The following is a 25,622-nucleotide window of genomic DNA, read 5'->3' as shown; positions in this document are numbered from 1 at the left end:
TTTCAAAAGGTAATCTGAAAGTTGAAATCAGAGTGGTTTAATCTGGTGAGCTGCCATTATGCTAGTGGAACAGCACTTCTAAATCCATCCATAATTTAGAAGTTGCTTTTTTTTATAACAGTGGATCTCTGTTTAGGTAAGCTTTATACTTTTTAAGTGCCTTTTAGCATTATTAAAGTAGAAGTATCTGATGGAAAATTTGGAGGTTGAGTTCTCAGTTGAAAAATGGCATCTAGTTTTATATTTTCATTTGTAGAATTTTAAAGCTGGGTTCATGTTTCATTAGTCTTGTGTTTTCCAAATCTTAGTTGGACTTGCTTATGTTTAAATAGTGATAAATTAATATTGGGTAACTTGAATTTTTCTTTTATACACAATTTAGTTTTCTTCAGAACTAAAATTCAGAATATTTAATATACTTCTATACCACTCCTTCCTTTAGAGAAAACTCTTGAGTGGATTGAATTGATACATTGCTTTACTTGGATCTTAGACTTTATTTTGACTTATCTTAATACACTGATGGACACAGCCTTAGTTAACTTACTTTTTCAGTTTACTTCAAAAGTCATGACTAACTTAATTGCTCCTTTCTTCCTTCTATGTGTCATCTGACTCTACTGGACTATCTGCTGAACTTCATGGAAACACCACTTTTTTGTCTGTGTTTTATGACTGTATTCAATGCTGGCTGATTCTAAATGGACTTAATATTGTCTGTGTTAGCATACTGAGAGATTCCCTCCAGGAGGCCCTCCTCAAATGGGTTCACCTATGGTTAGTAGGGCAGGCTCTGAAACACCTCAGCCGTCAATGGGTGGTGTAGGTGCCGTCAATAGTGGACCCGGTGGCTTTGGTAGAGGAAACCCAGGGGGCAGCTTTGAAGGACCTAACAAGCGTCGCAGATACTGAAATTTTCATTCCTTACTCTTGAGAAAAAAAATCACTGATGTTTATGCCTTTATAATTTTAGCTATTACCTTAAACAGTTTTATTGTCAATGTAGTCTCGAAAATATTTTTTTTTGTAAGAGTTAGACTTTTTGTATTCGGTCGTAGGCTTTAGTGTAGAACGGAAATGATGTGCTTCATTTTGTACGTCATATGTTTGTGACCAGCAGAATATAATGTGACCATGCTGTGATATTTGTGCAGTTCCATGCTTACAATAAAATACAAAACAAATCAGTTGAAACACTTTAGAAGTATTGTTATGAATATTGTCTTTAATTTTAATTGTAAGCATCTATCTTATTTTTTCCCCTTTATAATGCCTACTTTCTCAAAATAAAATGCTTTATCCGTTGAATACACATGATAATGCAGCTTGTCGTACACAGTAGAATAAATGTTCAGGCTGTTATCTATAGAACATCTGAAGCCATTTTAAATATGTAAAGGATATTCTCACCTGTGTGTTCAAACTGAGGTTGCAATGGGTTTGTCATCCGAATGTTTTCTCTGTTTAACTTTTAAATAAACACACTGAGTTTTGAAACTTCTCTAAAGAGTAAATATTCACCTGTGGTTTTCTAGTCATGAATGGTAAAAACTTTTTGCAAGAAAACTCCAAACAGTAAAGTTTCATAGATGAGTATTTCTACTTTCTACTTTTATTTAAAGACCTCATACATACAGTATTAAGGTTCATATTGGGTTTGAGTTAGTATTTCTCAAGATTTCCACCTTCAGAAATCTTTCTCAGTACTATTAGTGTTTTTGTAGCTACTTCATTCTTGCAGACAAATAAATGGACTTCCATGTATAAGAAACTGACATGCTAAATATGTAGTATTCCTATTCTTCGTGATCTCTGTGCTTGTGTATATGGTTTCCATAATGTACAAAGTATATTGCAATCATCCTATAATTTTTTTCTCATACATGTAAATATTGAGTATTATGTTAAAAAGTTACTGACTGGTGTTTGTCTTATAATATGGGTAACCATGACAATTATATTGTCCATACAGTAAGAATTATATGGAACAGTAGTTATGAGTGCAGAAATAATTTGTAATATCCAAACTAAAACGTGGGCATACTTTTTCTACTTGTATTAAACTGACAAGAATGTTCCTTTTAAGCAACTGGAAGAGAGTTTTTTCTACTTCTGGTCCATTTTCTTATCAAGGTAAGATAGTGGCATACTACAATGAGATCATATTTTGATCAGTGAGCTTTGAAGTAATGCCTTCATCTTTAGAGTAATGCCTTTTGTAGGACTTGAGCTAGATATTACTATTCTGGAGCACAACAATTTGCTGAAAAAGTCTATAACAAATCAAACTGTTTCAATCCCTACTACAAGGTACTTACTGCTACTAAAAGGCTTTTTAGGCAAAATTGTAAATTTTAAAAGTGTTTCTTTTGCTTTAATTCTTGCTAGATCCCCTGTGTCCTTGTTAACACAACAAAAATATTTTCCCACAAGGATGGTTGTGCACAGAATCAGTTAACTAAGCCTGTGCTCGACAGAGGTTTTTGCTTTTTTCAGCTAGCAGATTCCCACATTGCATATTAGAAGGGAATTATGCTAATTCCCTGAATTAACTGCAATTGCTTCCCCCCTGCTCACAATTTACTGTTACACAGAGAAGGCAGGGATAATGAAACATTCAGAGAACAAATGTGTTTGAGCCTTTCAGTAACTGAAACTGAATACTCTTTAGCATAATAGAAGACTTAGATGTAGAAAGTGCATTCACAGGGACCTTTGGAAATATCAGCAAGTGAACATTTATTATCTACATAGTACAAGGGATGAAATTTACTTTTCCATTGCTACCCTTTTGTATGAGAGTGAATTCTTGGTCATACATGTGGCAGGCTTCCAAGGATTGACTTGCAAGCATTTTTAATATAGAAAGTCCTTATTAATGGATTACCTGGTATTAAATAAAGTGCAGGAGCCTAATGTATGCTAGATTGCAGGTGTAGTCAGATTACACATCCACTGAAAATTCCTGGCATAGTCTGATCTGCCAAAGAAGAATAAACGCCTTGTACATAGAAGTAGTGGCTGTTAAACAATTTTTAAAGTCTTATTTGTGATTACAAACTATTTCATCCCAATGTGTGCATATGTTTCAGAAGGTGAAATTTAAGTCATAAACTAAGGTGACCAGATTGTCCCACTTTTGGAGGGACATCTGGGGGCACCTGACAAGTTGTACTTATGTTGCAAGTAAAATATATATATTGCAATACTATTTTTATGTTCTATGCATTCTATGAAAATTTTTGTTGCTCCATATAGACCAAAGAACCCCCCTGGTCAATGGTGTCCCGCTTTACCAATATTAAAATCTGGTCACCTTATCATAAACTGACTTGCTGTGTTGTGTGACCAAATTTATTGATTTTTTTTCTTGGTCTATTCACATGAAAAAATTAGTTTTGATTTTTAAAAATGGTCATGTGTCTTTAGTGATTCTATGGACTTGCAGAAAATGCAGTTCTGAGGAAGATGCATCATAAGGTTTTGAAATGATGTATTGTAGTTTTCACTCAGATCATATATTTTAGATGCCTATAGCTTTAGGTCCTTACAGTTTACAACCCCATTTCTTCCTCACCTCACAAACACCTAATATTTCATCTCATGTTTCAAAGCAGAAAGTGTAATCTTTCTGAAACAATATAGAATTATATATACATGTCTGCAGGTGATGCCATCACAAAATGGCATATTGGGAGAGCTTATTGAATAGTATGGCTAATACATTTTTGTATAAAGCAATTGAGTAGCAATGTAAATTTATGTTCAGAAATGTTAGAACTTACAGAGCTTTAGTTGTATCTCCTGTATTTTGTGGGTTTTTACCCCCAGAGGAGAAATAGACTGAAACTAATTTCCAGGTCCAAGTTTAGATTTTTTGTTCTATTTTAAGAGTGATTTGTTTCTGTCAAGCATGTGGGATAGCTCTTAAATTAGGATCCTTAACATAATTACCTATCTCTTGTAGCATGGACCACATGAAGTTTTAAATCTACTACCTAAACAATTGTCAGAGCAGATTAACATTGTGGTCCTTCATATGTTTCTTGGCTTGAACCCAGTTGGATTTGTCTCTGAGTAAACATGTACATGGTAATATTTATAGGCAGATAATTGTTCTAACTTTGCCTAGCCCCAGAACACACAAACCCTATGAAATATATTTAAATTCCACCTGACACTTAAACCTAGTTCACCATAAATACATTATTTTATAAAGATTGAACTGGAGAATTCTGGATGTTTGCTACTTTCGGTATGTGGCTGAGTATTCAGAAGTGGATTTTTGGTTGATATTAAGAAAGGAGGTAGTGTATGGGATTCCTAGTATAACAGGCTGTATAGGTCATGGCCATTATCTTCTGTTGTTTACTAGTTACTAGTACCGTTAATCAAAATAGTTTAATCTATTATGGATTGTTTTATCTATTATGGATTGTTTTATGACCATATAAAGAAATGTGAATGCCAAGTGCAATTTGGTAACTATCTTTGCAGTTACCAAGCCGTAGCACTGAACTACATTCAAGTACAGTGTTGAAATTACACAGTTTCCTCAGCATTGTACATCTTGGTCCTGAAATGTGTGTTGTTCATCAACCCGCTAATAGCCTAAGAAGCTGGAGTGATTCCATAGCCCTCTTAACCCACACTGAGGAATGTACCAAAACTGAATCGTTGTGTTTAAAGGATTGCTCACTTTTACTTGGAAGGCATGAGAATTCATTTTTTCTTCATATAAATGTTGCTGTGTTATTATATTCTGGGAAGATAAAGGACAGCTGACTCTGTCTAAGGGACCTTCATGGAAGTACAGTTGTTCCTTACCCACAGTAATTGAGTTCATGCCATCTGAGCTTTATACAATTTTATGGAAAGCTGGTCAGTAAGTACTTTAAAATAAGCATATGCACCATCTATTTTTGAAGGCTACCTTCTAGGATATAGTAACTATATTATAGAACCTGATGGTTTGTTAGGCTGTTGGATTGTTCCAGCTCTGGGAGTAGTACCTAGAAGAGGAATCCGGCGATGTCCCTGGGTTGTATTACATTTTCACAGTTGTGTTAAGAATGTGGAATGTCTTCGAGATAAAGTGAAGACAGCAATATATAAGTAACTGGACCTTGGGACGTTCCTGTGGCACAAAGGCTGACTTGCACCATCATGGCTAAAGCTGGATCCTCTGCATGGTATGAAGTAGAGCATTCTGTCATTTTAACTGCATTCCTTTTTGCACAGCTTCTTAGCGGAGAATGGACAAATGCTGGAGATGCAATTCCAGCACTGGCACTTGACTTCTTGGGCTGATCTTGTGATATATCAGTATTGGGACATTCATATTCACAGTTCATGGTGATTCTAAAAGGAGGTCCCATTTGCTTGGGAAACATATTGTGTGACCAAAACCTTCTGATGAAACTGCTGTGACAACTTAGTAGTGAATTCTGTGTCCAGTTCTTCAGCTGCCAAAATCATAGCAATCTGTTCTAGGTATCTGATTGCTGAGGACCTGGGTTATAAGGTGTATGATTCAACCCTTAAGATCAATGGGACACAGTGTATGTAGAAGATCCCATTTTGATTGAGGATTCAGGCAATATATAGCTTCTTAGACATCTTGATGAATTCAACTAAGTATATTTCAGAGAATCTCGCATAATGAATTAAAAATTTTCTACGATTTAAGCTCAACGACAATGATCACTTCATACTGGCTGAGGCTGTGTTTTATTTGGGTTATAGTGGGAAGGCTGACTTTAGGTGAACTTCATTACTTTATGTACAGCCGTTCCTGAGTTCACCTGTTACATCAGAGTAGAACACAGCTTGTGTGTAATTCTTATAAACAAAAAATCTATTTCTTCAGTGTATATCCAAGCCTTAATATCTCAAGTAAACCTTTGACATTGAATAGCTCTTAAAAGTTTTACATTTACACTTATTTCTGTTGTATTAAAACCAATTTAACGGATTTGGTGTCTCAGTCTCTTTATAATTATTTAAATTAGCAATTGTAATTGTTAAATTAGCAAAAACTATACTGATTGTAACCGAAAAATTGGTATGCTAGATGCTACTCTAGAAGTACATTATCTTCTTGCATCATTTTACTTATGCTTTATGCTTTGCCAGGATTGAAGCAAAAGAGTTGCATAAGATTTCTTATATATGATTACTAAGGAAATTTTCTTGCTTGAACAAATTACCAGTTTTGTTTATGCTAGATTCTTCTAGAGTACTGCCTGTCCTACATCTTGGAAGACTTGGTAATGAGATGGATGAGGGTCAATAAACTGAAGTACAATACAGACAAAATAAAGGTGATAGCTGGGATCTTAGTTTGTCTGAGAATATGCTTTAGGTTTTAAACTGAACTACACTGATTTTTATATTGTCTGCCTTTGTTATGATGGTGTTCTCTTTTAATTTTGGACTTTATCGGAAATTGCTTAGGAATTCCCTGCTGTGGAGGATAACAAAACCTGCTAAATGAAATACTAGATTTCTTGAGCCTTGCATAGGCAACTTCATGCTTTTAAACCCTTTAGTTTCATTGAGGGTTTATATGTCAGTAAATTTTTATTTTTTTTGTGGGTCGGCGAGTACAGTATTAAATGGTTTTTTTTTATAATTATCAGTCAAAGGATGCCGTATTGAAACTGAACAGAAGGAATATGGAGTCAAATGAGCTAAGAACAAAAGGAACAATGAAGACAACCCACTGTCCCAATTTTTTACCCATTAAAGTCCCTTGTTTCTCTCAGTGGTGTAATTTGTTATATTGCAGCTTTCTATGTTAATTTCAGTTCACTGTAGTACACTAATTGAAAACAATAAATTTATGAGCTTGTCAGCATCTAAATCAAGGGGAATAATTAGATGCAATATTGCAACTTGAATGAATTATTTTAGGTACATGAAGTTCACGTAAGTCATCTTGTATAGTGAAACTGATTTACATGGTTTTGTTTTTAATGGGAGCGGTCATCTGAAGTTTTCACTGTAAAAGGAAAAAACAAGTAAAATCAATTGTTGATGTCTTAAGTCTAAAATTAAGCTGGCTAAAACCAGTAATGCAAACAGCTCAAGTGCTAATTCATTGGAGGAAGAAAACTTGATGTTCAGCAAGAGGGAAACTTGAATATATACTGCTAATATATTCAAAATAAGTACAATTGGAGGATAAGAGTTTGTGCCGGCTACAGTGGGAATTGTTCAAGGGTAAACTACCATGGGCTCAGCTACTGATCTCTGCAATTGTTAGACCTATGATTAAAATTGATTGGGTGTTTGAGGTAATCTAGTTCAAAGTCTCTTTTTGAAAGTGATGTGTTCGAAGCGTTCTGGGAAAGAGATTACAATCCAGTGACTGCTTTTATGCTGCTTCTTGTTATAATTGTTCTATAAACAGCTGTTGAAAAGCAGTAGACATCTAATGTAATAAAATTATAATCCCCTTACTTACACTGCGTCTTCAAAATAACTATTGAATGCTCGTGGGATACACAGGCTTTCCAGGTTGCCCCTCTGCTGCATCTTCAGTATTTTAGCTGAACTGTAGATACAAGATTTGTGGGTGATGATCTATTTCCATTTTTATATTATCCAAGGTTAAAACTTCATAGTCTTCACTGCTTAATATTCTTGTTAACACAGGATGTAAAAATCCTGGGAAAATCCTGATATTCCTCTGTTTGAAGCATATGATGCATTAAAATAACGCAACTCTTAGAACAATTTAAAGAAACTTTATATTTATAGTCAGATTTTTATACCGCCCCGCATGACAACTGTCTTGGGGTGGTTCACAATATAAAATCCATAAAACACAATATAAACCCATAAAATCCCTTAGTTGTACCAATAGAACTAAAGAATAATTGCCAGAGGTCAGCTAAAAAACAGATGATGGGATAATCACTCCAGCCCAATAATTGTTCCAGCTAGGCCAGCATAGATGATCCCATTAATCTTGACTTTCCAGGGGCTGGATCATACACTTAGGGCAGGATCCACAGATGCCATCTCTGGTCACCGCCCAAAGGCCTGGCGGAAGAGCTCTGTCTTACATCCTTGAAGAATCCAGCAAGCTCTGCCAGGGCCCTTAGCTCTTCTAGGATATCATTCCACAGCCTGGTTGAGGCAAGGTGAATGTTCTGGGGGTCTGGGACAACCAGCAAATTCATAGCCACAGAGCTCTTCGCTCTGCGGGGGACATAAGCAGATATGTGGTTCCTCAGGTAGGTGGGACCCAGGCCACGTATAGCCTTAAGGGTCAAAACCAGAACAGACTGGTAACCAAGACAGCTGCCGTAGCACCAAGTGAATATGGGCACTCCAAGGTGTCTTAGTGAGAATTTTGAACCAGCTGCAGTTTTCGGGTCAAAGACAAGGGTAGGCCCACGTAGAGCGAGTTACAGAAGTTGGGATTCACAGCAATTACCTTTCTATCCACATAATAAATGTTTCAGGCTAATCCTTTGTGTAAGGGCCTGGAAGTATTGGATTGGTACTTATCATTCATGATGATGAGAGAGGCCAGGTAATTAAAATAAACAAGGAGTAAGCCGGCTGAAGCATCTATCATAGCATTATGCTGTGATACTGCATGTTAACTTTAATCAGGAAGTGGGTCCTGTTTAGGTATTAAAACTATAGAAATGAAATGGAAACCTCAGTTTAAGGCAAGGATGACAAAAGGTGTTTAATTTCTTGTTGAGTTTATACTGTTGCAGATCTGTTCTACGAAAGAACTGGAGGGATATACAAGACGAGAGTGATGAATTAGAACTTGCCACCTGGTCCTTGTGCAACAGTGCCCTCGGGATGCTTTGCTGCGTTCAATGAAATGGCCTCATTTTGACAACACAAACAATGATAATCATTTTCAAAGTAAACTAGTGATAAATTCAGGTTACATTCTGCAAGTATATAGCTACATTCAAGGCTTACTACTGGAAATCCTTCCGAGGATAGTTAAAATATGAGAGGGAACTTCAACCATCTATGCTTTCTGTCCTGGCATGTACTGAAATGTTGCCCTCTGTTGTGAAAAGGTTGGATCTAACTTTGTAAGTTGAAATATAAGTGGACTTGCTTTAATTTGTCTTGCACAAGATCTTTACAGCACCCAGTGCTGCAAGTAGAAACCCAAGACGGGATATAAAAAGATTAACAGTGCAAGAAGATTCCTCTTGCATGTCTGTCAGTGCAAAAGCTCTAGGACAAGCAGAAATGTTACGCTGAATCCAACCCTTAATATATGGAGTTTTTGAGGACTAAACATTCTGTTTTGGTTTATGTGCTCACTACGTTTTGGCTTTGTTTACTATGGGGGTAGCATGCCTTCTCCTTTCAGAGAGTGATGTTAAATTTGTGATGTTCGGATTTTTATATTGGTATCTTGAACTTGTGTTGAATCAGCCATTCCTCAGTGGAAGGTGGTGATGTTGCAAATCCTCCCTGCCTTCTGTCTTCATGAATGGCTGCCATTTGGAGGGGAAGGAGATGAAATCATCCCTTTTTTCTGCCAGTAGAGCTCCATTGACGGGAGAGGTATAAGGGAGAAATTTCACCCCTCTACCCCTTCAGTACAGTGCAGCTACCCCACAACTCCATGTATCAAATTTTGTAGGGTCAAGATTTGTGATTCTTGCTCTACGATCCCTGTACTTTGTGCCAATAAATTGCTGGATTCAATTCTATATGTTTGCCAAATTGCAGCATTGTAAATTATGTACAGATATCCTAATGACTTCAGATATACTCTATATAATCGTGCAAAAGTATGCTTCATCACATAGTTTGAGTGTTATTTTTGTTAGACACAATTCACAACTGCAGTGTAGGAAATAACTTGCCTTAAATTAAATATGATTCCTAATTGTGGTTTTGTAAAAGGTGTTTTTCCCTCTTGGAAAAAAGAAACTTGGGAAATTGAAGAAATTGAAATATTTATAATAGTTCAGTAAACTTATTCTACTACTTTGGCAATATAAAATTATACTATTGGGCATATTGATTATACTTTAAAGTTGAAGTGCAAGTATACAGAAAGACCATCTCAGTATTTAATGCTTCTTTAGCATATGTATTTTGCGACTTGCTGTGTGAGGGGAATAAATGAATGTTGAAAAAAGACCACACAAATTTTGATCTTGCATATTCCTAAAAATTGGGCTAGCAGCATATTTGAATAGTTAAAACCTTGAGCACTGACGTCTTGAAGAGTTCATCATGTCCTTTGCATTATTTTTGTAGACATAATAGAATAAATCTTTCAAATATTGCATATATCTATGTTATACAAACCTTATGCGAAAATTCTTCATACTGCATGTTTTGAATAATGATTGTCTTAAAGTATTTCAGGAATTCTAAAAATTGGTTTCATAAGTTTTTCAGTGCTCCCCAAAATTTCCAAGTTTTCTACTGGAAAACTTAAAGCAGGGGAGGGGGTGTGTGTACTAGATTTTTCAGTTTCTCTCCCCCCCTTCAGGTTTTCACATCTTAAGCCTCTTCACTACAGAAAAATGTGTAACTGGTTTTTAAAAGGCTACACTGGAAGAAGCATTGATCGTCGTAAAAGGTATTACTGTCTTGTCTTGATTTCTGCAGGAGTGAATACTGATTTCAGATATAAATTTGACTGTATTATAATGCAGATAAATTCTGTCTGTAATTTTTGGTTGAAGTTGAACAAATATTGTGCTGTGTGATATTCAACAAATAGGAATTTATACTTTCAAACTTTCACTTTTACAACTAGAATCAATACTTTCTAAAATGGTTGCAGAAAGAATATGCAGCTTTTTTAGTCTGTACTGTTCTGGACCATGGGATCTAAATAAATTTCAGGACTCAGCCTGCGGGGAACAAGTGGCACAACAGAACCATGGGCTGGTTTCTTCTGCAGCCTGTTTTAAACAGGGCTGCATGAGAAGCCAGGCCCAAGTTGAGCGTGTAAGAACAGTGTGTCCTTCACCAGCACACTGATCCACTGTCTGCCTTCTTCAGTTTTTTTAAACTTGAAAGGGACTGCAGTGGAAGCCTGACAAACAACAAGGAGATTGCTCTCGCCTCTCCACTCTTTTCAGATCTACCCAATAGTCCCTGAATATATCCGGGATTTTTTTGGAGATTCCCCAACAAAACATCAGATACATCTAGGATATCAAAATCTAATTGAAAAAATTCATGGATTTTTTGGGGTAGATTTTTGGCTCAGATTAGAATGCACACCCTCTAGGTTGTAAAATGTGTTATGATGATTTTGTTGAATTTGGATTCTTTCTAATCATTCTTAAGGCCTTTAAATACCTATATATCTAAATGATATAGTCCCACTGAAATAATAGATTCCTCAATGATTTTAGTGGTACCAAATGTGTGTATGTGCTGGTTTACAGCTGGCCACCCCCCAAATTATTTACTAAAATCATACTTCCAGCAATTACAGCAAGCCTTGTTATTTGGCAGTATATTGAAATGATGGTAGGTTAAAGGCTCCTTATGTGATTTTGCAAATATAAAATATATAGTTTTATTATAATTATTATACAATTTTTATAACTAAGTTGCAAAACGCAACCGAAAGATCATAAAATGGGATGTAGCTTTGTGGTAATGTTGAACCTGATTAGACAAACTTACATGGGCATCACTATCCTGAGGGTTGTTTTTGAGATGGTGGCCATTTGCCACTGATTTGTTCCCTATGGGCATTCCACAAGGGAAAGTCATACTTGTCTCTTCTGCAAGGCACAGACAACATCGCAAACACTGGAGTCCGTAGCAATCTTGGTGATGTCCACGAGGTAGACAGCAGCAGCTAATCACCACCTGTGAATCCAATCACTGCTTCTTGATGCCACTTTTCTCCAGGAGTAGTCTTCAGACAGGGAAGAAAGATCCAGTGATAGCACAACCCCAACAGAAATTGCAACCTGAGCTCCCCAGCCTATAGGGCACCTACACAGCAGACAGGATTCCCCATCCATCTCCATGTCTAACTGGCATGAAAAGTGTTGTCTACACACAACCCCTCTCTTCTGAGCTACTAAATGTCTGCAGTTGAACTTAGCAGAAATTTTAAAAGACATGTTTGAATTCTCAGCCCCCACTCTCAAGACCAGCACTCTAACCACTAGATAAAGGGTGAGTTCAAAGGAAGCATGCCACCAGGCACTTTGTTGCAGTCCTGACGTCACTACTTGCCACATGAAGTCAGGATAAACAGTTGCACAGATAAGCATGGCTCAGTGGAAAGGTATTGACAGAACACAGGTCTCCTGACTCAGTGTGTCTCTGCCCACGTGGGAAGAGGTAAAGTAATGTTTGCTCTCACAAACCACAAAAGATGAACAAGAGCTCACCCTGTGGATCAGTTGACAAGAGATGCCTCTACATAACTATGCTATGCCCATGGCAGCAGTCCACTCTGGGACTACCATGCTGCGTGACTTATCAGGTATCAGCAGTGCTATGGGTGTGAGAGAGCGAGAGACAAACAATTCCTCCCAGTTCTATATTTAGATTTCTATACCGCCCATTTCTTTGCAGCTCTGGGCGGTTTACACTGAACATTATATAACTTACATGGAACATTATACAGACTATAACATCAAAACAACTTTCAATAAAGCATCAAAAGATTACAAAACCACATTTATAATATAAATAACAATTAACAGTAAGATTGGGAGAGTCATGGACGGGTGTCTGAGGGACCAGCAGGTGTTCTGAGTCGGTCGGCCTCAAGCAAATGCCTGGTGGAAGAGCTCCCTCTTGCAGGCCCTGTGGAAGTTCGGGCAGGGCTCTGATCTCCTCAGGGAGCTCGTTCCACCAGGTGGGGGCCAGGACCGAGAAGGCTCTGGCCCTTGTTGAGGTCTGACGCGCTTCTCTGGGGCCAGGGATCCGCAGCCAGTTTGAGGTGGCAGAGTGTAAGACTCTTTTGGGGGTATAGGCAGGAAGGCGGTTTCTCAGATACACTGGGCCCAAACCGTGTATGGCCTTAAAGGTGATTACCAGAACATTAAGCTTAATCCGGAATTCAACTGGGAGCCAGCCAAGTTGTTGGAGTGCCGGCCAGATGTGGGATCTCCATGATGTTTTAGTGAGAATCTTGGCTTCAGCATTCTGCACCAGTTGTTTCCGGATCAAGGATGAGGGTAGGCCTGTGTAGAGCGGTAGGCCTAGAGCAGCCATGTGCGCTCAGTTGGCTGTGCTCAGACGTCTGCGGTGTTTTACAGCTGAGCAAATTCAGAAGTCTAGTGGCACAAAAAAGGCATAACTGTGATCCCAGCTTCTGTCAGAGCCAACCCTAAGTGGAGGTCACAATATCTCACCTGCTCACAAAACAAACGCACAAGGACTGAACTCTTCAGACTTCATTAGGCAGCAAATGGTTAGGAGGTCCAATGAATTGGGTTGCCAGCTCTTTTGCTTCATTGCACTGGTGTCTTGAAGAATATCAGTTTATTATGTGCTCCCTCTGGGATTGCACTGTTAATTTTAAAAAATCCATTATTTAAATCCGTTGCCACAGTAGCTGAAGACTAAGTACAACAACATTGCCTTTTTCTGAGTACTTAGATGATCAGGAGTCCCGACATGGGCAGAGGACAATTTTTACAGGCAACATTAATAGGGTGTCCAGTACCTTTTGAATCACCATAGAACAAGTATTGAACAAGTGTCATTAAGATTCAGGAATGCGCTGTTGGCCTAACTGCTCTAAAAATACCAGGTTTGTTTATATCCTTTTTCCTTAAGACTTTCTGTGTGCTCTGTTGCGACAGCTGAAGTTTAAAGTAGTATGAAAATACACTGCAAACATTTTGCATCTTTATACAAATATTGTTCTGATTTCAATGTAAACAATCAGGAGAGATAAAACTTTGCATGCTCCAAGGTATTAATTGAAATGCTGGATACGTAACTGAAAATTGAGATTTGTAAAGTCTTAATGAAATTGTGGAGCTGTAATCTGTAGGATGGCACAATACATTTTGTGTGTGGCATTTTCTTTCCAGAATAAGCTAAGACATGTGTGAAAAATATGAGTAAAGTAGCATGCATAGGATATGGAACATGATATTTGAAGTCTGGAATACCAGGAATATTTTATACAAACAATCAGAGCACTTAAAATGGAACCCCTTGTCATTCCCTGTGCTGTTTACCCTCTGAAGCCTATTTTGTGGCTTTCTTGTGTTGCCACACATTTGTCATGACATGAATTTCTAGTTAATTTAGCTAATTTGAATAAACATCTAAGACAATTGCACCATCAAATAGTCTTCCTTTTGAATTAATTATCTAGCAACCTGTTGGTCCATGTATTATAGTCAATGCAATATGGTTTGGGGGGTTGTTTTAATAAGGCCCTTGTCAGTTTAAATGTTAAACATGTGGATAGTGTTAATTAACATTGATCTAGTTGCTGTTCTGTTCTGGCCAGCTCCAAAGCAGGCATTCTGGTTCACTGGAAAAAACTGAGTATGTTATATATCTGGGGGTGGGGGGTGGGGAAGGAACATTGTAGGAAATATTCTGTTCCAGACTTTGTCCAGGTATCATGCCACACACGTTTGATGAAATATTGTCCTGTTAGAGTACATTTTTGTCATATGCCTATCTGTGTATTAAATCATAAATATATCCTTATTAGATCTTTAGGTGTTTTTGAACAGATGGATATAAGCTATAGGAGAGTATGAAATAACAATAAGCCATACACCTCTACAGTGGCAAACAGCTTCTCCTTTCCCTGTCATCCTTGCACATTCATGGCATGGCTTAAGAAGTGATAGCTCCAGAAAGACTGTTCAGACCTGCCATTTCTGTATTTGGAAGTGGGACTAGAACACTGGCCATATCCTGGTGACTGCTGCAATGCAAGGTAAGATGGAATAGTCACAGAAAGGGGGCATGGAGGATATGGAGTGGCATTATGAGATACTGAAGAATGAATGAAGGGTGCTATGTAGATAGAACTGATGATGAAGCTGCTTTTACACTACTCCAGCTTACGATTTTCATAAGACGGTACTGCCTCACCTGCCTAAAAGGCATTGGATTTACAGGATTCGGCTGTATAATACAGTTTTTACTGCATTTTATTTAAGGTATTGATCTTGATGACATGGCTTGCATTTCTCTTGAGCACATCAGGACCCAGGACGCTTTGAATGAATTTTAAGCATATATCTTTGAAGGGGGTTACTGTAGCTGCTGTGGTATGCTAGGCATGCGAGGTGAAGCAGTGAGCATTTATTTGAAATTTAATCTCCCTTATTGAGTGCGTTCTCTAGTTTAATAATTTCTTCTTGGTCCTGTACTTTATAACCATCCTAGTAGCATCATAAAAATCCACTTACTGTATTGCTTGCAAAAATATGCATTATCATATCGAAAGACTTAACTTGTGAAAATATTGTTTTTAAGTTCACTCCAAATGTTTGCGTTTTGTGAAAGTTTTATGAAGGAACCACTTTTCCTGCTATTATTAATGATTTCTGAACGTTTCCCACAAACTATTAGTTTAATTTGGAGAAACCATACTGATTTAAGAGAGACTAGAATTTGGGGTGGAAGTAGATAATTGGCTCAGCTTTCATGGCGAGAAAGAGACTGTAGATTAGTTAAATTTCAAGTAGACTCGAAAATCAGAAATATTTCTGGAAACATTATTGAAAACTATTTTGTCTAGTAGAAATGAAACTTATATTGTGCAAAGTAGTTTGTTTTTACAGGGGCTTTATGAATTAACTAGGTTTAGTTTTTTGCCAGCTGATGGAAACCGCTTTTTTCCCAAAGAAGTTTGAATATAAAAATTTTTATGTCCTCTCAGGATTTGTCCACATACTTACTGTCTATTCCAAGTTTTGAATTAGATGGACACTATGTAATTTAAAACTGCTGAATTTTTTAAAACATCTTGTTACCAGAATTGTCTGAGGTGGTATTGTGTTTAGATCTTTACATTTCCTACAACTTTCATGAAGCATAGCAGTTATGCAAAGCTTAGGCAGAAGTTGCTCATTGACAAGATTAGCTGTTGTCTCCTAGAAAAGAAATTATATTACATTAACATTTCATGAAATTCACAAAGCCTGTTTTGCAAACGTACCACTCACAGCAATATATTGTCTCCAATAATATATCATTGGCAGATAATGTGACATACCACAACCTTACTACTTCTCAGTATTATTGGATGCTGATGATTGCAGGGGCCGAAAGATGTTTAAAAATGACATCTTGCTCCCCCACCTCCCCTGTACTTTTCTGGGGAGATAAACCAATTTCCTCACAATATGCAGTTTGGGCCTCATTGTTTATGAATGTTTTCAAAATAAACAGTAAGTATATGTCAAAAATGGTGCTTTTTGACATTTGAAATTTAGTCAGTTCTTTCAGCTCTTTGCAGCTGTCCATTATTTGTCTTGTTGTGCATGTTCCAAGTGAATTCACTTGTATGTTAGCCTGATGAGAGAGAAATGAAAGATCATGATGGTCTGCATTCTTGGCAAATGTCAGACCCAGGTTCAACTCCTCACTCTGCCATGGAAACTCAACTGGGTTGAGTCACACTCTCAGCTTGACCCCACCTCCATTTTATCCTCACAAAAGGGTTCCATGTAGGGAGAAAAATGAGGTATAAATATATAAAATAAAAACATGTGAATTCAAGTGACATTCTAATTGCCCTCTACATGCTTCACTATATCTGGCTACCCCCAGTTTGGAATTGGGACACTTCTTACTTGTGCCAGGAAGCACAGCTTCACTGCAGTATAGGAGTATAGGCCTGAGACTGCCCCACAGGCATGCCATAACTTCCTGTAGCAACTGTGCTGCTTTTGATTACCCATTATGTACTTTAATTAAAAAAACTGGCACTCTTTATTGTTAACGTCTGCACTCCTCATTGTTGCCTGTTACCTTCTGTCAGGAAAACATCTAGCCAGTGTACATCTTTAAGGATCATCATTCTTGGGCATTCAATCTTGTAAACCCCCCCCCCCCCGGTAACTGAGTTGGTAGAAGTACACATGCATCTCAGGCATGAAGTTCTTTCATTTATGAACAGTAGTGGGAAGCCTTCTTCTTGCAAAGTAGTTATCCCTGCTCCTGGTCATAGTGTCACAAAGTCCACATCAGTAGAACATCCATTTCTGCTCAACTCTGGTGTAAAGTAAGACTTATGTGGGTGGGATTTGATCTATATATTTTAACTGAACACCGTGCTGCGTAAGGCAGTGCTTAAAAAGAATACTAGTTCTGAGCCTTTAGAAGAAGTTGAAAGTCATGTTGAAGCAGTAGTGATGTTGTAATGCTTCTCAGTGCACGAGTATGAATGAAAAGTTGGAACATGAAATTGAAAGTGATGTGTACAAAGAAATTTGGTCCTTGGTCCAATGCTCTTTTATTTCTTAGTTCCTCAACTTCTCTGTGGTACTTCTTAATAAAGAATTGCTTCAGTTATCAATTCAGTATGCTTCGTTCCCTTAGGGAACTGTTAGCAATTGTAATAGTACATTGTAAAATAATGTACAATAATTTGTTTGGAGTGCTTATGAAATGCAAAGTAATTTAAGAATATGGGCGTGTCACTTTGTAAATAATTAGAATTCAAAATGTAGTGTTGGCAGAAATGGCACTAAAACTAACCTTACATCAGTCATGTGTACATGTTAACTAAACCAAAGTTGTAATTTGATGTTTCACTTAAATGACTTAGGATTCTGAAAACAGTACACTTAAAAGTAGGTTTCAGAATACCCTTTTTAAAATGTGGGTAGAAAACAACAGAAAATTATTGATCGGAGAGTTTTTTGGAAAGAAAACTGCTCTTGAGCTGTGTCTAACCATGCAGTCTGGAGTTCTAAACTGGATCATCTGGACCAATCTGCCGCATGATGCAGGAAATATTACAACTTCTCCTGCCCCCTCCTGTGATACCTGCTTAGAGCAATGGGGCTGAGATGGGTCTTGCATGCACAGAAAGAAAATGCATGAGAGACGCTTACGGAGGTACTAGGACTCATTCAAGCATAAGAGACAGGAAACCAATGAAGACAGTGGTAAAAAAGAGGTAACATGATGTGGAAGATAAGCAAAAACAGTATCTGAACTTAGGGCAGTTGAGAAATTCAGCTTCAGTTGGTAATGCCGGTTGCCACAGTGTCTGAACTGGCCCCTTTCCTAAATGCTGTGATGTGGAAACATCATGTCATTCAGAACATTGTAGACACAATGCTCAGCGGGGCTTGCTGAAATAAATACATTGATGCTGCCTTCCATCTTGCTTTTGGTTCACCTCAAACTTGGGCAGGTGGGACCTCGTCCGAGACTTTCTTGGCAGCTGCCCCTAGACTCTTATACATTCATGGCAATGTTAAAATGTATTTATTTTGGTAGGAATGTAGATGGTTTTATTCCTGGCTTTTAGTTGTTTTTCTCTCTTTTTCTGTTCTCAATTATGTTGTTTAAAAAAAAACACTTTTAAATCTGAAACACTTTTAAATCTGAAACCTATCTTGATATTCCCACAGAAAGTCAACAAGGAAATTTTTGAAATAAAGTAAAATAGACAGTGACCTTGATTGTCACACTCTTATATGAGCTGTGCAGTTAATCACTGTTTTGGCCACTTAACACTTGCCTTTCACAGTTGCACAAGGTGAGGAGAGCAAGGGCTAGAGTTACTCAGCAAGCCATCTGAAGGGTTAGTGTTCCCACAAGGGATTGTTTTCTAGCAGGTACTTCTCTCTTTCAATTTTCACTACTTGTGAACAAATGTCTTGAGTGCTGCTGGTGATCGCAGCAATCCACACGAGACCCTCTGCTCCAGGAACATTGTGCCGCTGTACTTTAATGTCTGCTGGAGTTAGAAATGTTGCTTGCTTGTTAATTGGAAGCAGAGAGAGGTAATCCTAGTAGGCAGTGGGCCTGCGGGGTGAGCAAGGCCAATGTATAACATTGGCCTTATAACATCTGGAAGGCAAATTTTATACTTGCCGAAGGGGGAGTGACATTATCCTGAGAATCTGAAGTGATATTCCCCTGAAGAAGCTTGATGCAAAATGTGTGGGGATTTCACAGATATTAAAGGATTTTTTGCTACAAGCATCATTTGTTTTTTTCTGGGTTTTTTTTTCATGTGTTTAATCTAGCCAGGATATCCTGTTAGGCAAGAGACGTTTGGAGGTGGCTTGTCATTGCTTGCCTCAGCGTCACAACCCTGGGATTCCTTGGAGCTCACCCTTCCCAGTGCTAGCCAGGACCAATCCTGCTTAGTTTCTGAGATCTGAAGGCTTGCCTGGGCTGTCCAAGTTGGGTATTGTGTTGCTATTGTACAGAGGACCAGGCTTTTGCCCAGTCTTAAAGCTTCTGTTAATGTGTAAAGTGCCCTGCTACTTAATAGGTGTTGTAAATCAGAGATAGTCAACCTGTTTGCTGGCAGGGGCTCATAGGAATTGTAGTCCATGAACATCTGGAGGACCACAGGTTGACTACTACTGTTGTAAATGACACCAGGAAATAAAATAGGCAGGTTTTGTGTATCCCTGTTACAGCTTCATTTTTCTCGCTTAGGGCCCAGAAGGATGGGATCCATTTTGTCTACTATGTAGGTGCCTAAGACTTTGATAGGCTCCCTGAAAATGGGGACACAGTGACAAATGGACCAAGTGCAACGAAGTGAGAAACCTGTCCTATGTTTTAGGTTTCTTGAAGAAAGGCAGGACATTTGTTTGAGCTACCTAGATGAGTAAAATGGCACTAATGAAGATGTGGTGTTCCTTATATGCCAGATTTGTTTCCCTTCTTCTTTGTAAAATAAACTGTTTTAATCGAAAAGGGAATACAATCAACAGACTGTATCTCTCTTTCAGCGAGACTTTTGACTTAATCACATATGACATCGTCCTAAATAAAACTGAGACATGTGAATTGGCAAGGACATAATGGGGATACACAGTGGCTTGAAAATACTGCACATGAAAGGTAATAATTTTAATGGATTGAAGTTAAGATATAGAGCTAAGTAAATTAGTACTTAGTGTTTATCTAGTTAAATTAGGGCTTCATAGCACTTCTCATTTCTTATTATGAAGTCCTGATATCACAGCTGGGTCTTTGAAATGGCGATATAATACCTAATAAGTGAATTGACAAAGCAAGGTTACAACTGTCTTAGAACCGAAATTAAATAAAAGCGTATGCTTAATTTGGGCTAAAATAACAACATGCATATACATGTCTGTACTATCGAGAGGAATTTGTGAGGTTTAGGAGGTGGCAGATACATTATTGATATAATAGATTCATGTGCTCTTATTTAAATATTTTTGTCAAGATTTGGAGAATTAAGGTATGGCATATCACCTGATATTAATAATTAATAAAAAGTTTATAAAAGATTTAGAATATGAATGGAATGGCATGTGTTACTGAAGAAAAAGTTTACAGTGGGATCACATAGACATGCCAGTATTTGCCAAGGTGGAAAATGTTTTTACCAAGACAAAACAGACATTTTATAGTGAAGCAAGTGAGTGTCGTATTAAAACAGTCTCATTCTGCATCTGCATCAGCTGAAGCAACTTCCCATAACTATTTAGGCAACATGCTCAGAATTGTGCTTCTCTGCCCTCCATTCCAGCTGCATCCCTCTAAGCCAGGGGTCCCCAACTTGAGGCCCGCAGGCTGCATGCAGCCCTCCAACCTGCTTGTCTGATGCTATCATGCTCAGGGCATTTTTCCTCAGATGCATGCTGTTCTTCCAGCCTCAAAGGGCCCCATCTACTGCTGTTCTTCCTGTCCCGTTTAACTTTTTCCAGATTGTTTTGCAAGCCAGTGATCCTCTCAGAGACATTTCCGAAGAAAATAGTCTGTTAGATTTCTATTCTGGTCTACCTGATATATATTTTATCAACCTAAAGAAATTTGCTGCAGGCATGTTCACAGTCTTTGGCACCACATACATCTGTGAACAAACCTTTTCCAAGATGAAAATTGTGAAATCAAAGTGTTAGTCAAGGCTTACAGATGAACATTTACATGACATTTTAAGAGTGTCTGTCACAAACTTTGACTTGGACACCAGTGCCTTGGCTAACAGAAAAAAATTATACTAACTATGTAAGCATTTGTAGCCAAATAAAAGGATTCCACAGTAAAATATTGTTCTCAAATGAATTGCATTAAAGTTAACATTTCTTCATTTGCCTTTGAGTTTTTACTTTTGATCTAAATAAGCAGGTTAATAATTTTGTTACATTTTGGTTTGAGGTTGGCCCTCTTTAGGCACTGGGCATGTTAATGCGGCCCCCATGGTGCCAAAAGGCTGGGGAGCCCTGCTTTAAGCTCCTAAAATGCTGTGAATCAGCAGAACATCTTCATGATTTTGGAGATGCAAGGACACTCCAGAGGTAGTTTGCAATTTGCACAAGCAATTGTTTATGGCCTTCTATTCTTCATTTCAACCTGGAGGGAAAAACCACCCAAGTTCTGCACTGCTGGCGGTAGTATTTAATCCCACCAGTTCTAGGTGAGTAACTTCTTTACCATGGTACACAGCCATACTGGCACATTAAACCAGGGTCTGAATTATGATTTGAAGTCAGCCTTTTAACCACAGTAAGGTAAAGGTAAAGGTAAAGGTATCCCCTGTGCAAGCACCGAGTCATGTCTGACCCTTGGGGTGACGCCCTCTAGCGTTTTCATGGCAGACTCAATACGGGGTGGTTTGCCAGTGCCTTCCCCAGTCATGACCGTTTACCCCCCAGCAAGCTGGGTACTCATTTTACCGACCTCGGAAGGATGGAAGGCTGAGTCAACCTTGAGCCGGCTGCTGGGATTGAACTCCCAGCCTTATGGGCAAAGCTTTCAGACGGCTGCCTTACCACTCTGCGCCACAAGAGGCTCAGTATCCCTATCAGTTTGCAAGGCTGGCAAGTATCCCTATCAGTTTGCAAGGCTGGCAAGCATAGATATCCTGGCTTGCTCTGTGGTGCCTCCTTGCCTCAATACAAATCTGGGACTGATTTCCATGAGGGAAAGAAGATGCTGGTTTCGTCATTGGGTGAGGCAAACCAGGGTTAGGACAAAATGATCGCCTGCAAGTTGAATCCTGGTTCTGCAATTTTTGCATTACTTGAGCCGAACTCTAGTTTTCCATTGTCTGAACAGAACTAGGAAGAAATTTGTTTTGATCTGGAAAGATATTCTGAAGCTCTGGGGTACTGGCATAAATACTCAGGTATCCTGGATGCTGGAATTCAAAGACCTTTTGAACAACACTTTCATATGCTTCGATTCTGAATGGGAAATGGGGAAAACCCCACACTTCATATTGACGTAGTTGAACGAACTTTTCCTTAGGAGTTACATGTTGATTCTGTGCTTGGTGTATGTGCTTTAAAAAAAACACATATTAAGTGACTATGAATATGATAGAAATAAGTACAAATTGTATGTGTACTTATTTTACCGGTCTACTTTTGTATGAGCAAAGGCTGTGCAGGAAGTAACTCAGTTTACTGAATTCTGTAGCAATGTCATATTATGCAGAACTTTACAATAAATTATTGTGGTCAGCCAAAGTACTGTAGTTAAGCATAGCTTGGTTAACAATGATCCTTTTCTCTTTGTGGCTATTTGTGTTTCCAGAAAGTGAGAGGATTTACCTAATTTAGGTTAAGTAATTTATATGACTGTGTTTTATTTCAGCTACTCTTTCTAAACCACTGTAATGTTTGAAGGAAATGCAAGGCATCTCAGTCTTGTCATTCACATCATCTGGGAGGGGCAAAAGTGGGTACCAGATGCTTGGGGACAAACCAGATACTATGGCCCATCTACTTAATCTCACCAATAACTAAGATAGGCTTTTATTTTTAAAGAGAAAATTTAAAGAGAAAATAGGGTGAAATAATCATTCCTATTCCTCTCCTCTACCTTTTCCCATTGCACTCTGTTACTTTAAACTTGTTTATCCCATCCCATATATGATACCAGAAGACAATCAGCCTGGAAGATAAATGCTTTAGGCCAGGGGTAGTCAACCTGTGGTCCTCCAGATGTCCATGGACTACAATTCCCATGAGCCCCTGCCAGCATTTGAGCCAGCATTTGCTGACAGGTGGTCATGGGAATTGTAGTCCATGAACATCTGGAGGACCACAGGTTGACTACCCCTGCTTTAGGCAACAGAATTTGGCAAAATATAATGGGAACATTATCAAGCTGACTTAAATGATACCATTGGTCCATTAAGGGCAGTATTGTCTATCCCAGCCATCTGTGCTGCTTCCACCTACTGCTTGATGCTTTGAAGTGGAGATGCCAGGGATTGAACCTGGGACCTTCTGTATGCAAAACCGACTTTATCATTAAGCCATGAGAGTTTAGCTCCTTATACTTGTGGGCTTTTTCTCCTGAACCTTTTAAAATTGACCTCAAGCTTTCCATAAGAAAAGGTAGACAGACATATGAATGATTTGGATTGGATGTCACCATCATGTCTAGTTTGGAAGAGGGGTTGGTGGGGTCAGTTCCTGGCTCAATGGGGACCCCCCCACCCCAGATAGTACAGAGGCCGAATTCTCTATCATCTTGGAGAGGAGGCATATGGTATCTTTGGGGTGGTGGTAGTTTGTGATTTGTGGTCTTGCAGAATAGTGAGGGAACCACTTCTAGCTCTTTATCGCATGATTCAGGGGCAATCAACAGGAGTAAAAAATAATACTTTTATTATAACTTATTATTGCAGAGTAATGTCCACCTGTTCAGATGTCATGAATGGGATTCCCACTACGCAATTGAAGGAATAAGGAGCGATGCCATACAGGTGCTACAAGGTGAAATATAACAAATTCAAATCTAATCAAGATACAGAAACCACTCAAAGCGCATAGCTAGTTAATATCTGTAATAGGTGCCGACTTCCAGGTTTCACTAAGGAAACCTCTTCGAGAGTCCCCACTAAAGGAGTTTCTTGCTCCTTACAGATAGTTCCTGGCACACATTACATATGTTAGCTAGTTATGTGTAAATTATACATGGTCTCAAAATTTAGATTTGAATTTTTCATAATTTGACCTTGTACATTGCATTGGCCACTTGACCATGCTGTTTTATCTTACATAAAATGACTGCATAGTGAGGAGCTACTTGTTGCATCTGTAGATGTGCGCTATAACCCATGAAAAGTATGCTGGAATAAAAATTTGTTGTGTGTTTGGGGAATCAAAATACCTCATTTTGTGCTTCATCAGTCTAAAATCGCTACCTCTCTAAAATTGATATGGAGTGTGGAGGGGAAAATGTTTGGGAAGTATGGTGTTTCTCAGAGGAAGGCTAATAATTTATCCTTTTGACTTAATAAACTATTATTAAATGTTTCTAGGGAACTGTTAAAATGCTGATGCTGAAGTGCTGTTGATGCCCAGTGACCGGTGAGCTTCCCAGGAATATAGCTGTGAAGGATTTTGGATCCACTACAGTTACAGGTACACTCCTCCTATTGCCATACACTCTACTCAGTGCAAAAGGGCTGGATTCCTCTGAATTGGTTGACTCCTCTAGAGCAGTGGTCCCCAACCTTTTTTAGGCTGGGGACCGGCAGGGCAACTGCCCCACCCGCGCATGCGCACCCGCACACCACGCATGCGCGCCCGCACTTTCGCGCATGCACGATTTCGGCCGCGCTTGCGCAGTGCGCGGCCCTGATTCCCTCTCCCCCCCTCCCGCAGTAAGAAGCTTCCCGGGCTGCAAGCTTGCAGCCTGGGAAGTTTTTTACTGCGGGGGGGGGCGGGGAGAGGGAACCGCGGCCCGGCGCCATGGCCTCTGCGGCCTGCAGGTTGGGGACCACTGCTCGAGTGCTTCCCCTACTCCTTAGAAATTGTGTAATGGTTCATAAACTAGATAATCAATTGGCTTATTTCTGGCCACATTTCATCCAAGTAGAGCGGGACAGAGATGTTCTAAAGTGTTTCCAGGAACTCTTTGTATGCAAAAGGTTCCCTTCCTTTCCGATGATCCATTTAGGGAGAGCAAAAGTGAATTTCTTGACTCTGGATTGGTATTTGTGAGATCTAGTTTTATGCAAGCTAGTTTGGGTTGTTATTGGTGTCTCATAGTGCAGTAGAATCCAAACATTTTCTTAGTTTGGCTGTGTTGAAGTTTTATTTGACATGTCAGTAACCTGAGTTTTTTTTGAGGCTGTTTTTTTTTTTTTTGTCAGATTGACACTGCCAATTTGCAGGTGTTGCTTTTGAGATCTTGTAAGTTAGAAATCATTGTTAATGGGTGGTTTTCCCTGCTACATAGTAGATGTATATCAACAAAGGGTGACCATAGAATAATGTTATTCCTGTCTCTACAACTTCCTGTCTCTACAACTTACATTGCAGTTCCTGGTTGCTGTGCTAAAGGTGACAGGAGGTAGAACATCCCGACCCACGTTAGCTATGGAGCAAAAGTGTACTTGTACAAAGCGAAGCTAGTGGAGGCAGAAGTCAGGGACTGCTTTACAAAACAAACATGGTTAGCAACTTTTCTGAGCTGTCAGAGGAAGTTTCATATAGTGCTTAGAATGTCATATTGAT

At 38.7% G+C, this 25,622-nt stretch overlaps 1 protein-coding gene across 5 annotated transcripts in view; it reads left to right on the top strand.

Moving 5' to 3' along the window:
• The window catches only part of PSPC1 (paraspeckle component 1), a 66,893-nt gene that overhangs the window by 38,846 nt on the left and 2,425 nt on the right, over positions 1-25,622 (top strand). For 2 of the 5 annotated variants that reach the window (XM_077341650.1, XM_077341652.1), the window contains one exon: positions 24,422-24,524. In XM_077341650.1, coding sequence (XP_077197765.1) covers positions 24,422-24,457 — 36 coding nt within the window. In that variant the 3' untranslated portion in view covers positions 24,458-24,524. Of the gene's footprint in view, positions 1-726; positions 20,017-23,785; positions 23,874-24,421; positions 24,525-25,622 lie in introns of all 5 variants that reach the window. The other 3 variants (XM_077341651.1, XM_077341649.1, XM_077341648.1) reach the window with 3 other exon arrangements.

The sequence above is a fragment of the Paroedura picta genome, chromosome 6 (assembly GCF_049243985.1).
Source record: "Paroedura picta isolate Pp20150507F chromosome 6, Ppicta_v3.0, whole genome shotgun sequence".
In the NCBI taxonomy this organism is placed as follows: Eukaryota; Metazoa; Chordata; class Lepidosauria; order Squamata; family Gekkonidae; genus Paroedura; species Paroedura picta.
Note: the sequence above shows the minus strand (reverse complement) of the source record. Positions and strands in the feature narration are given on the sequence as shown.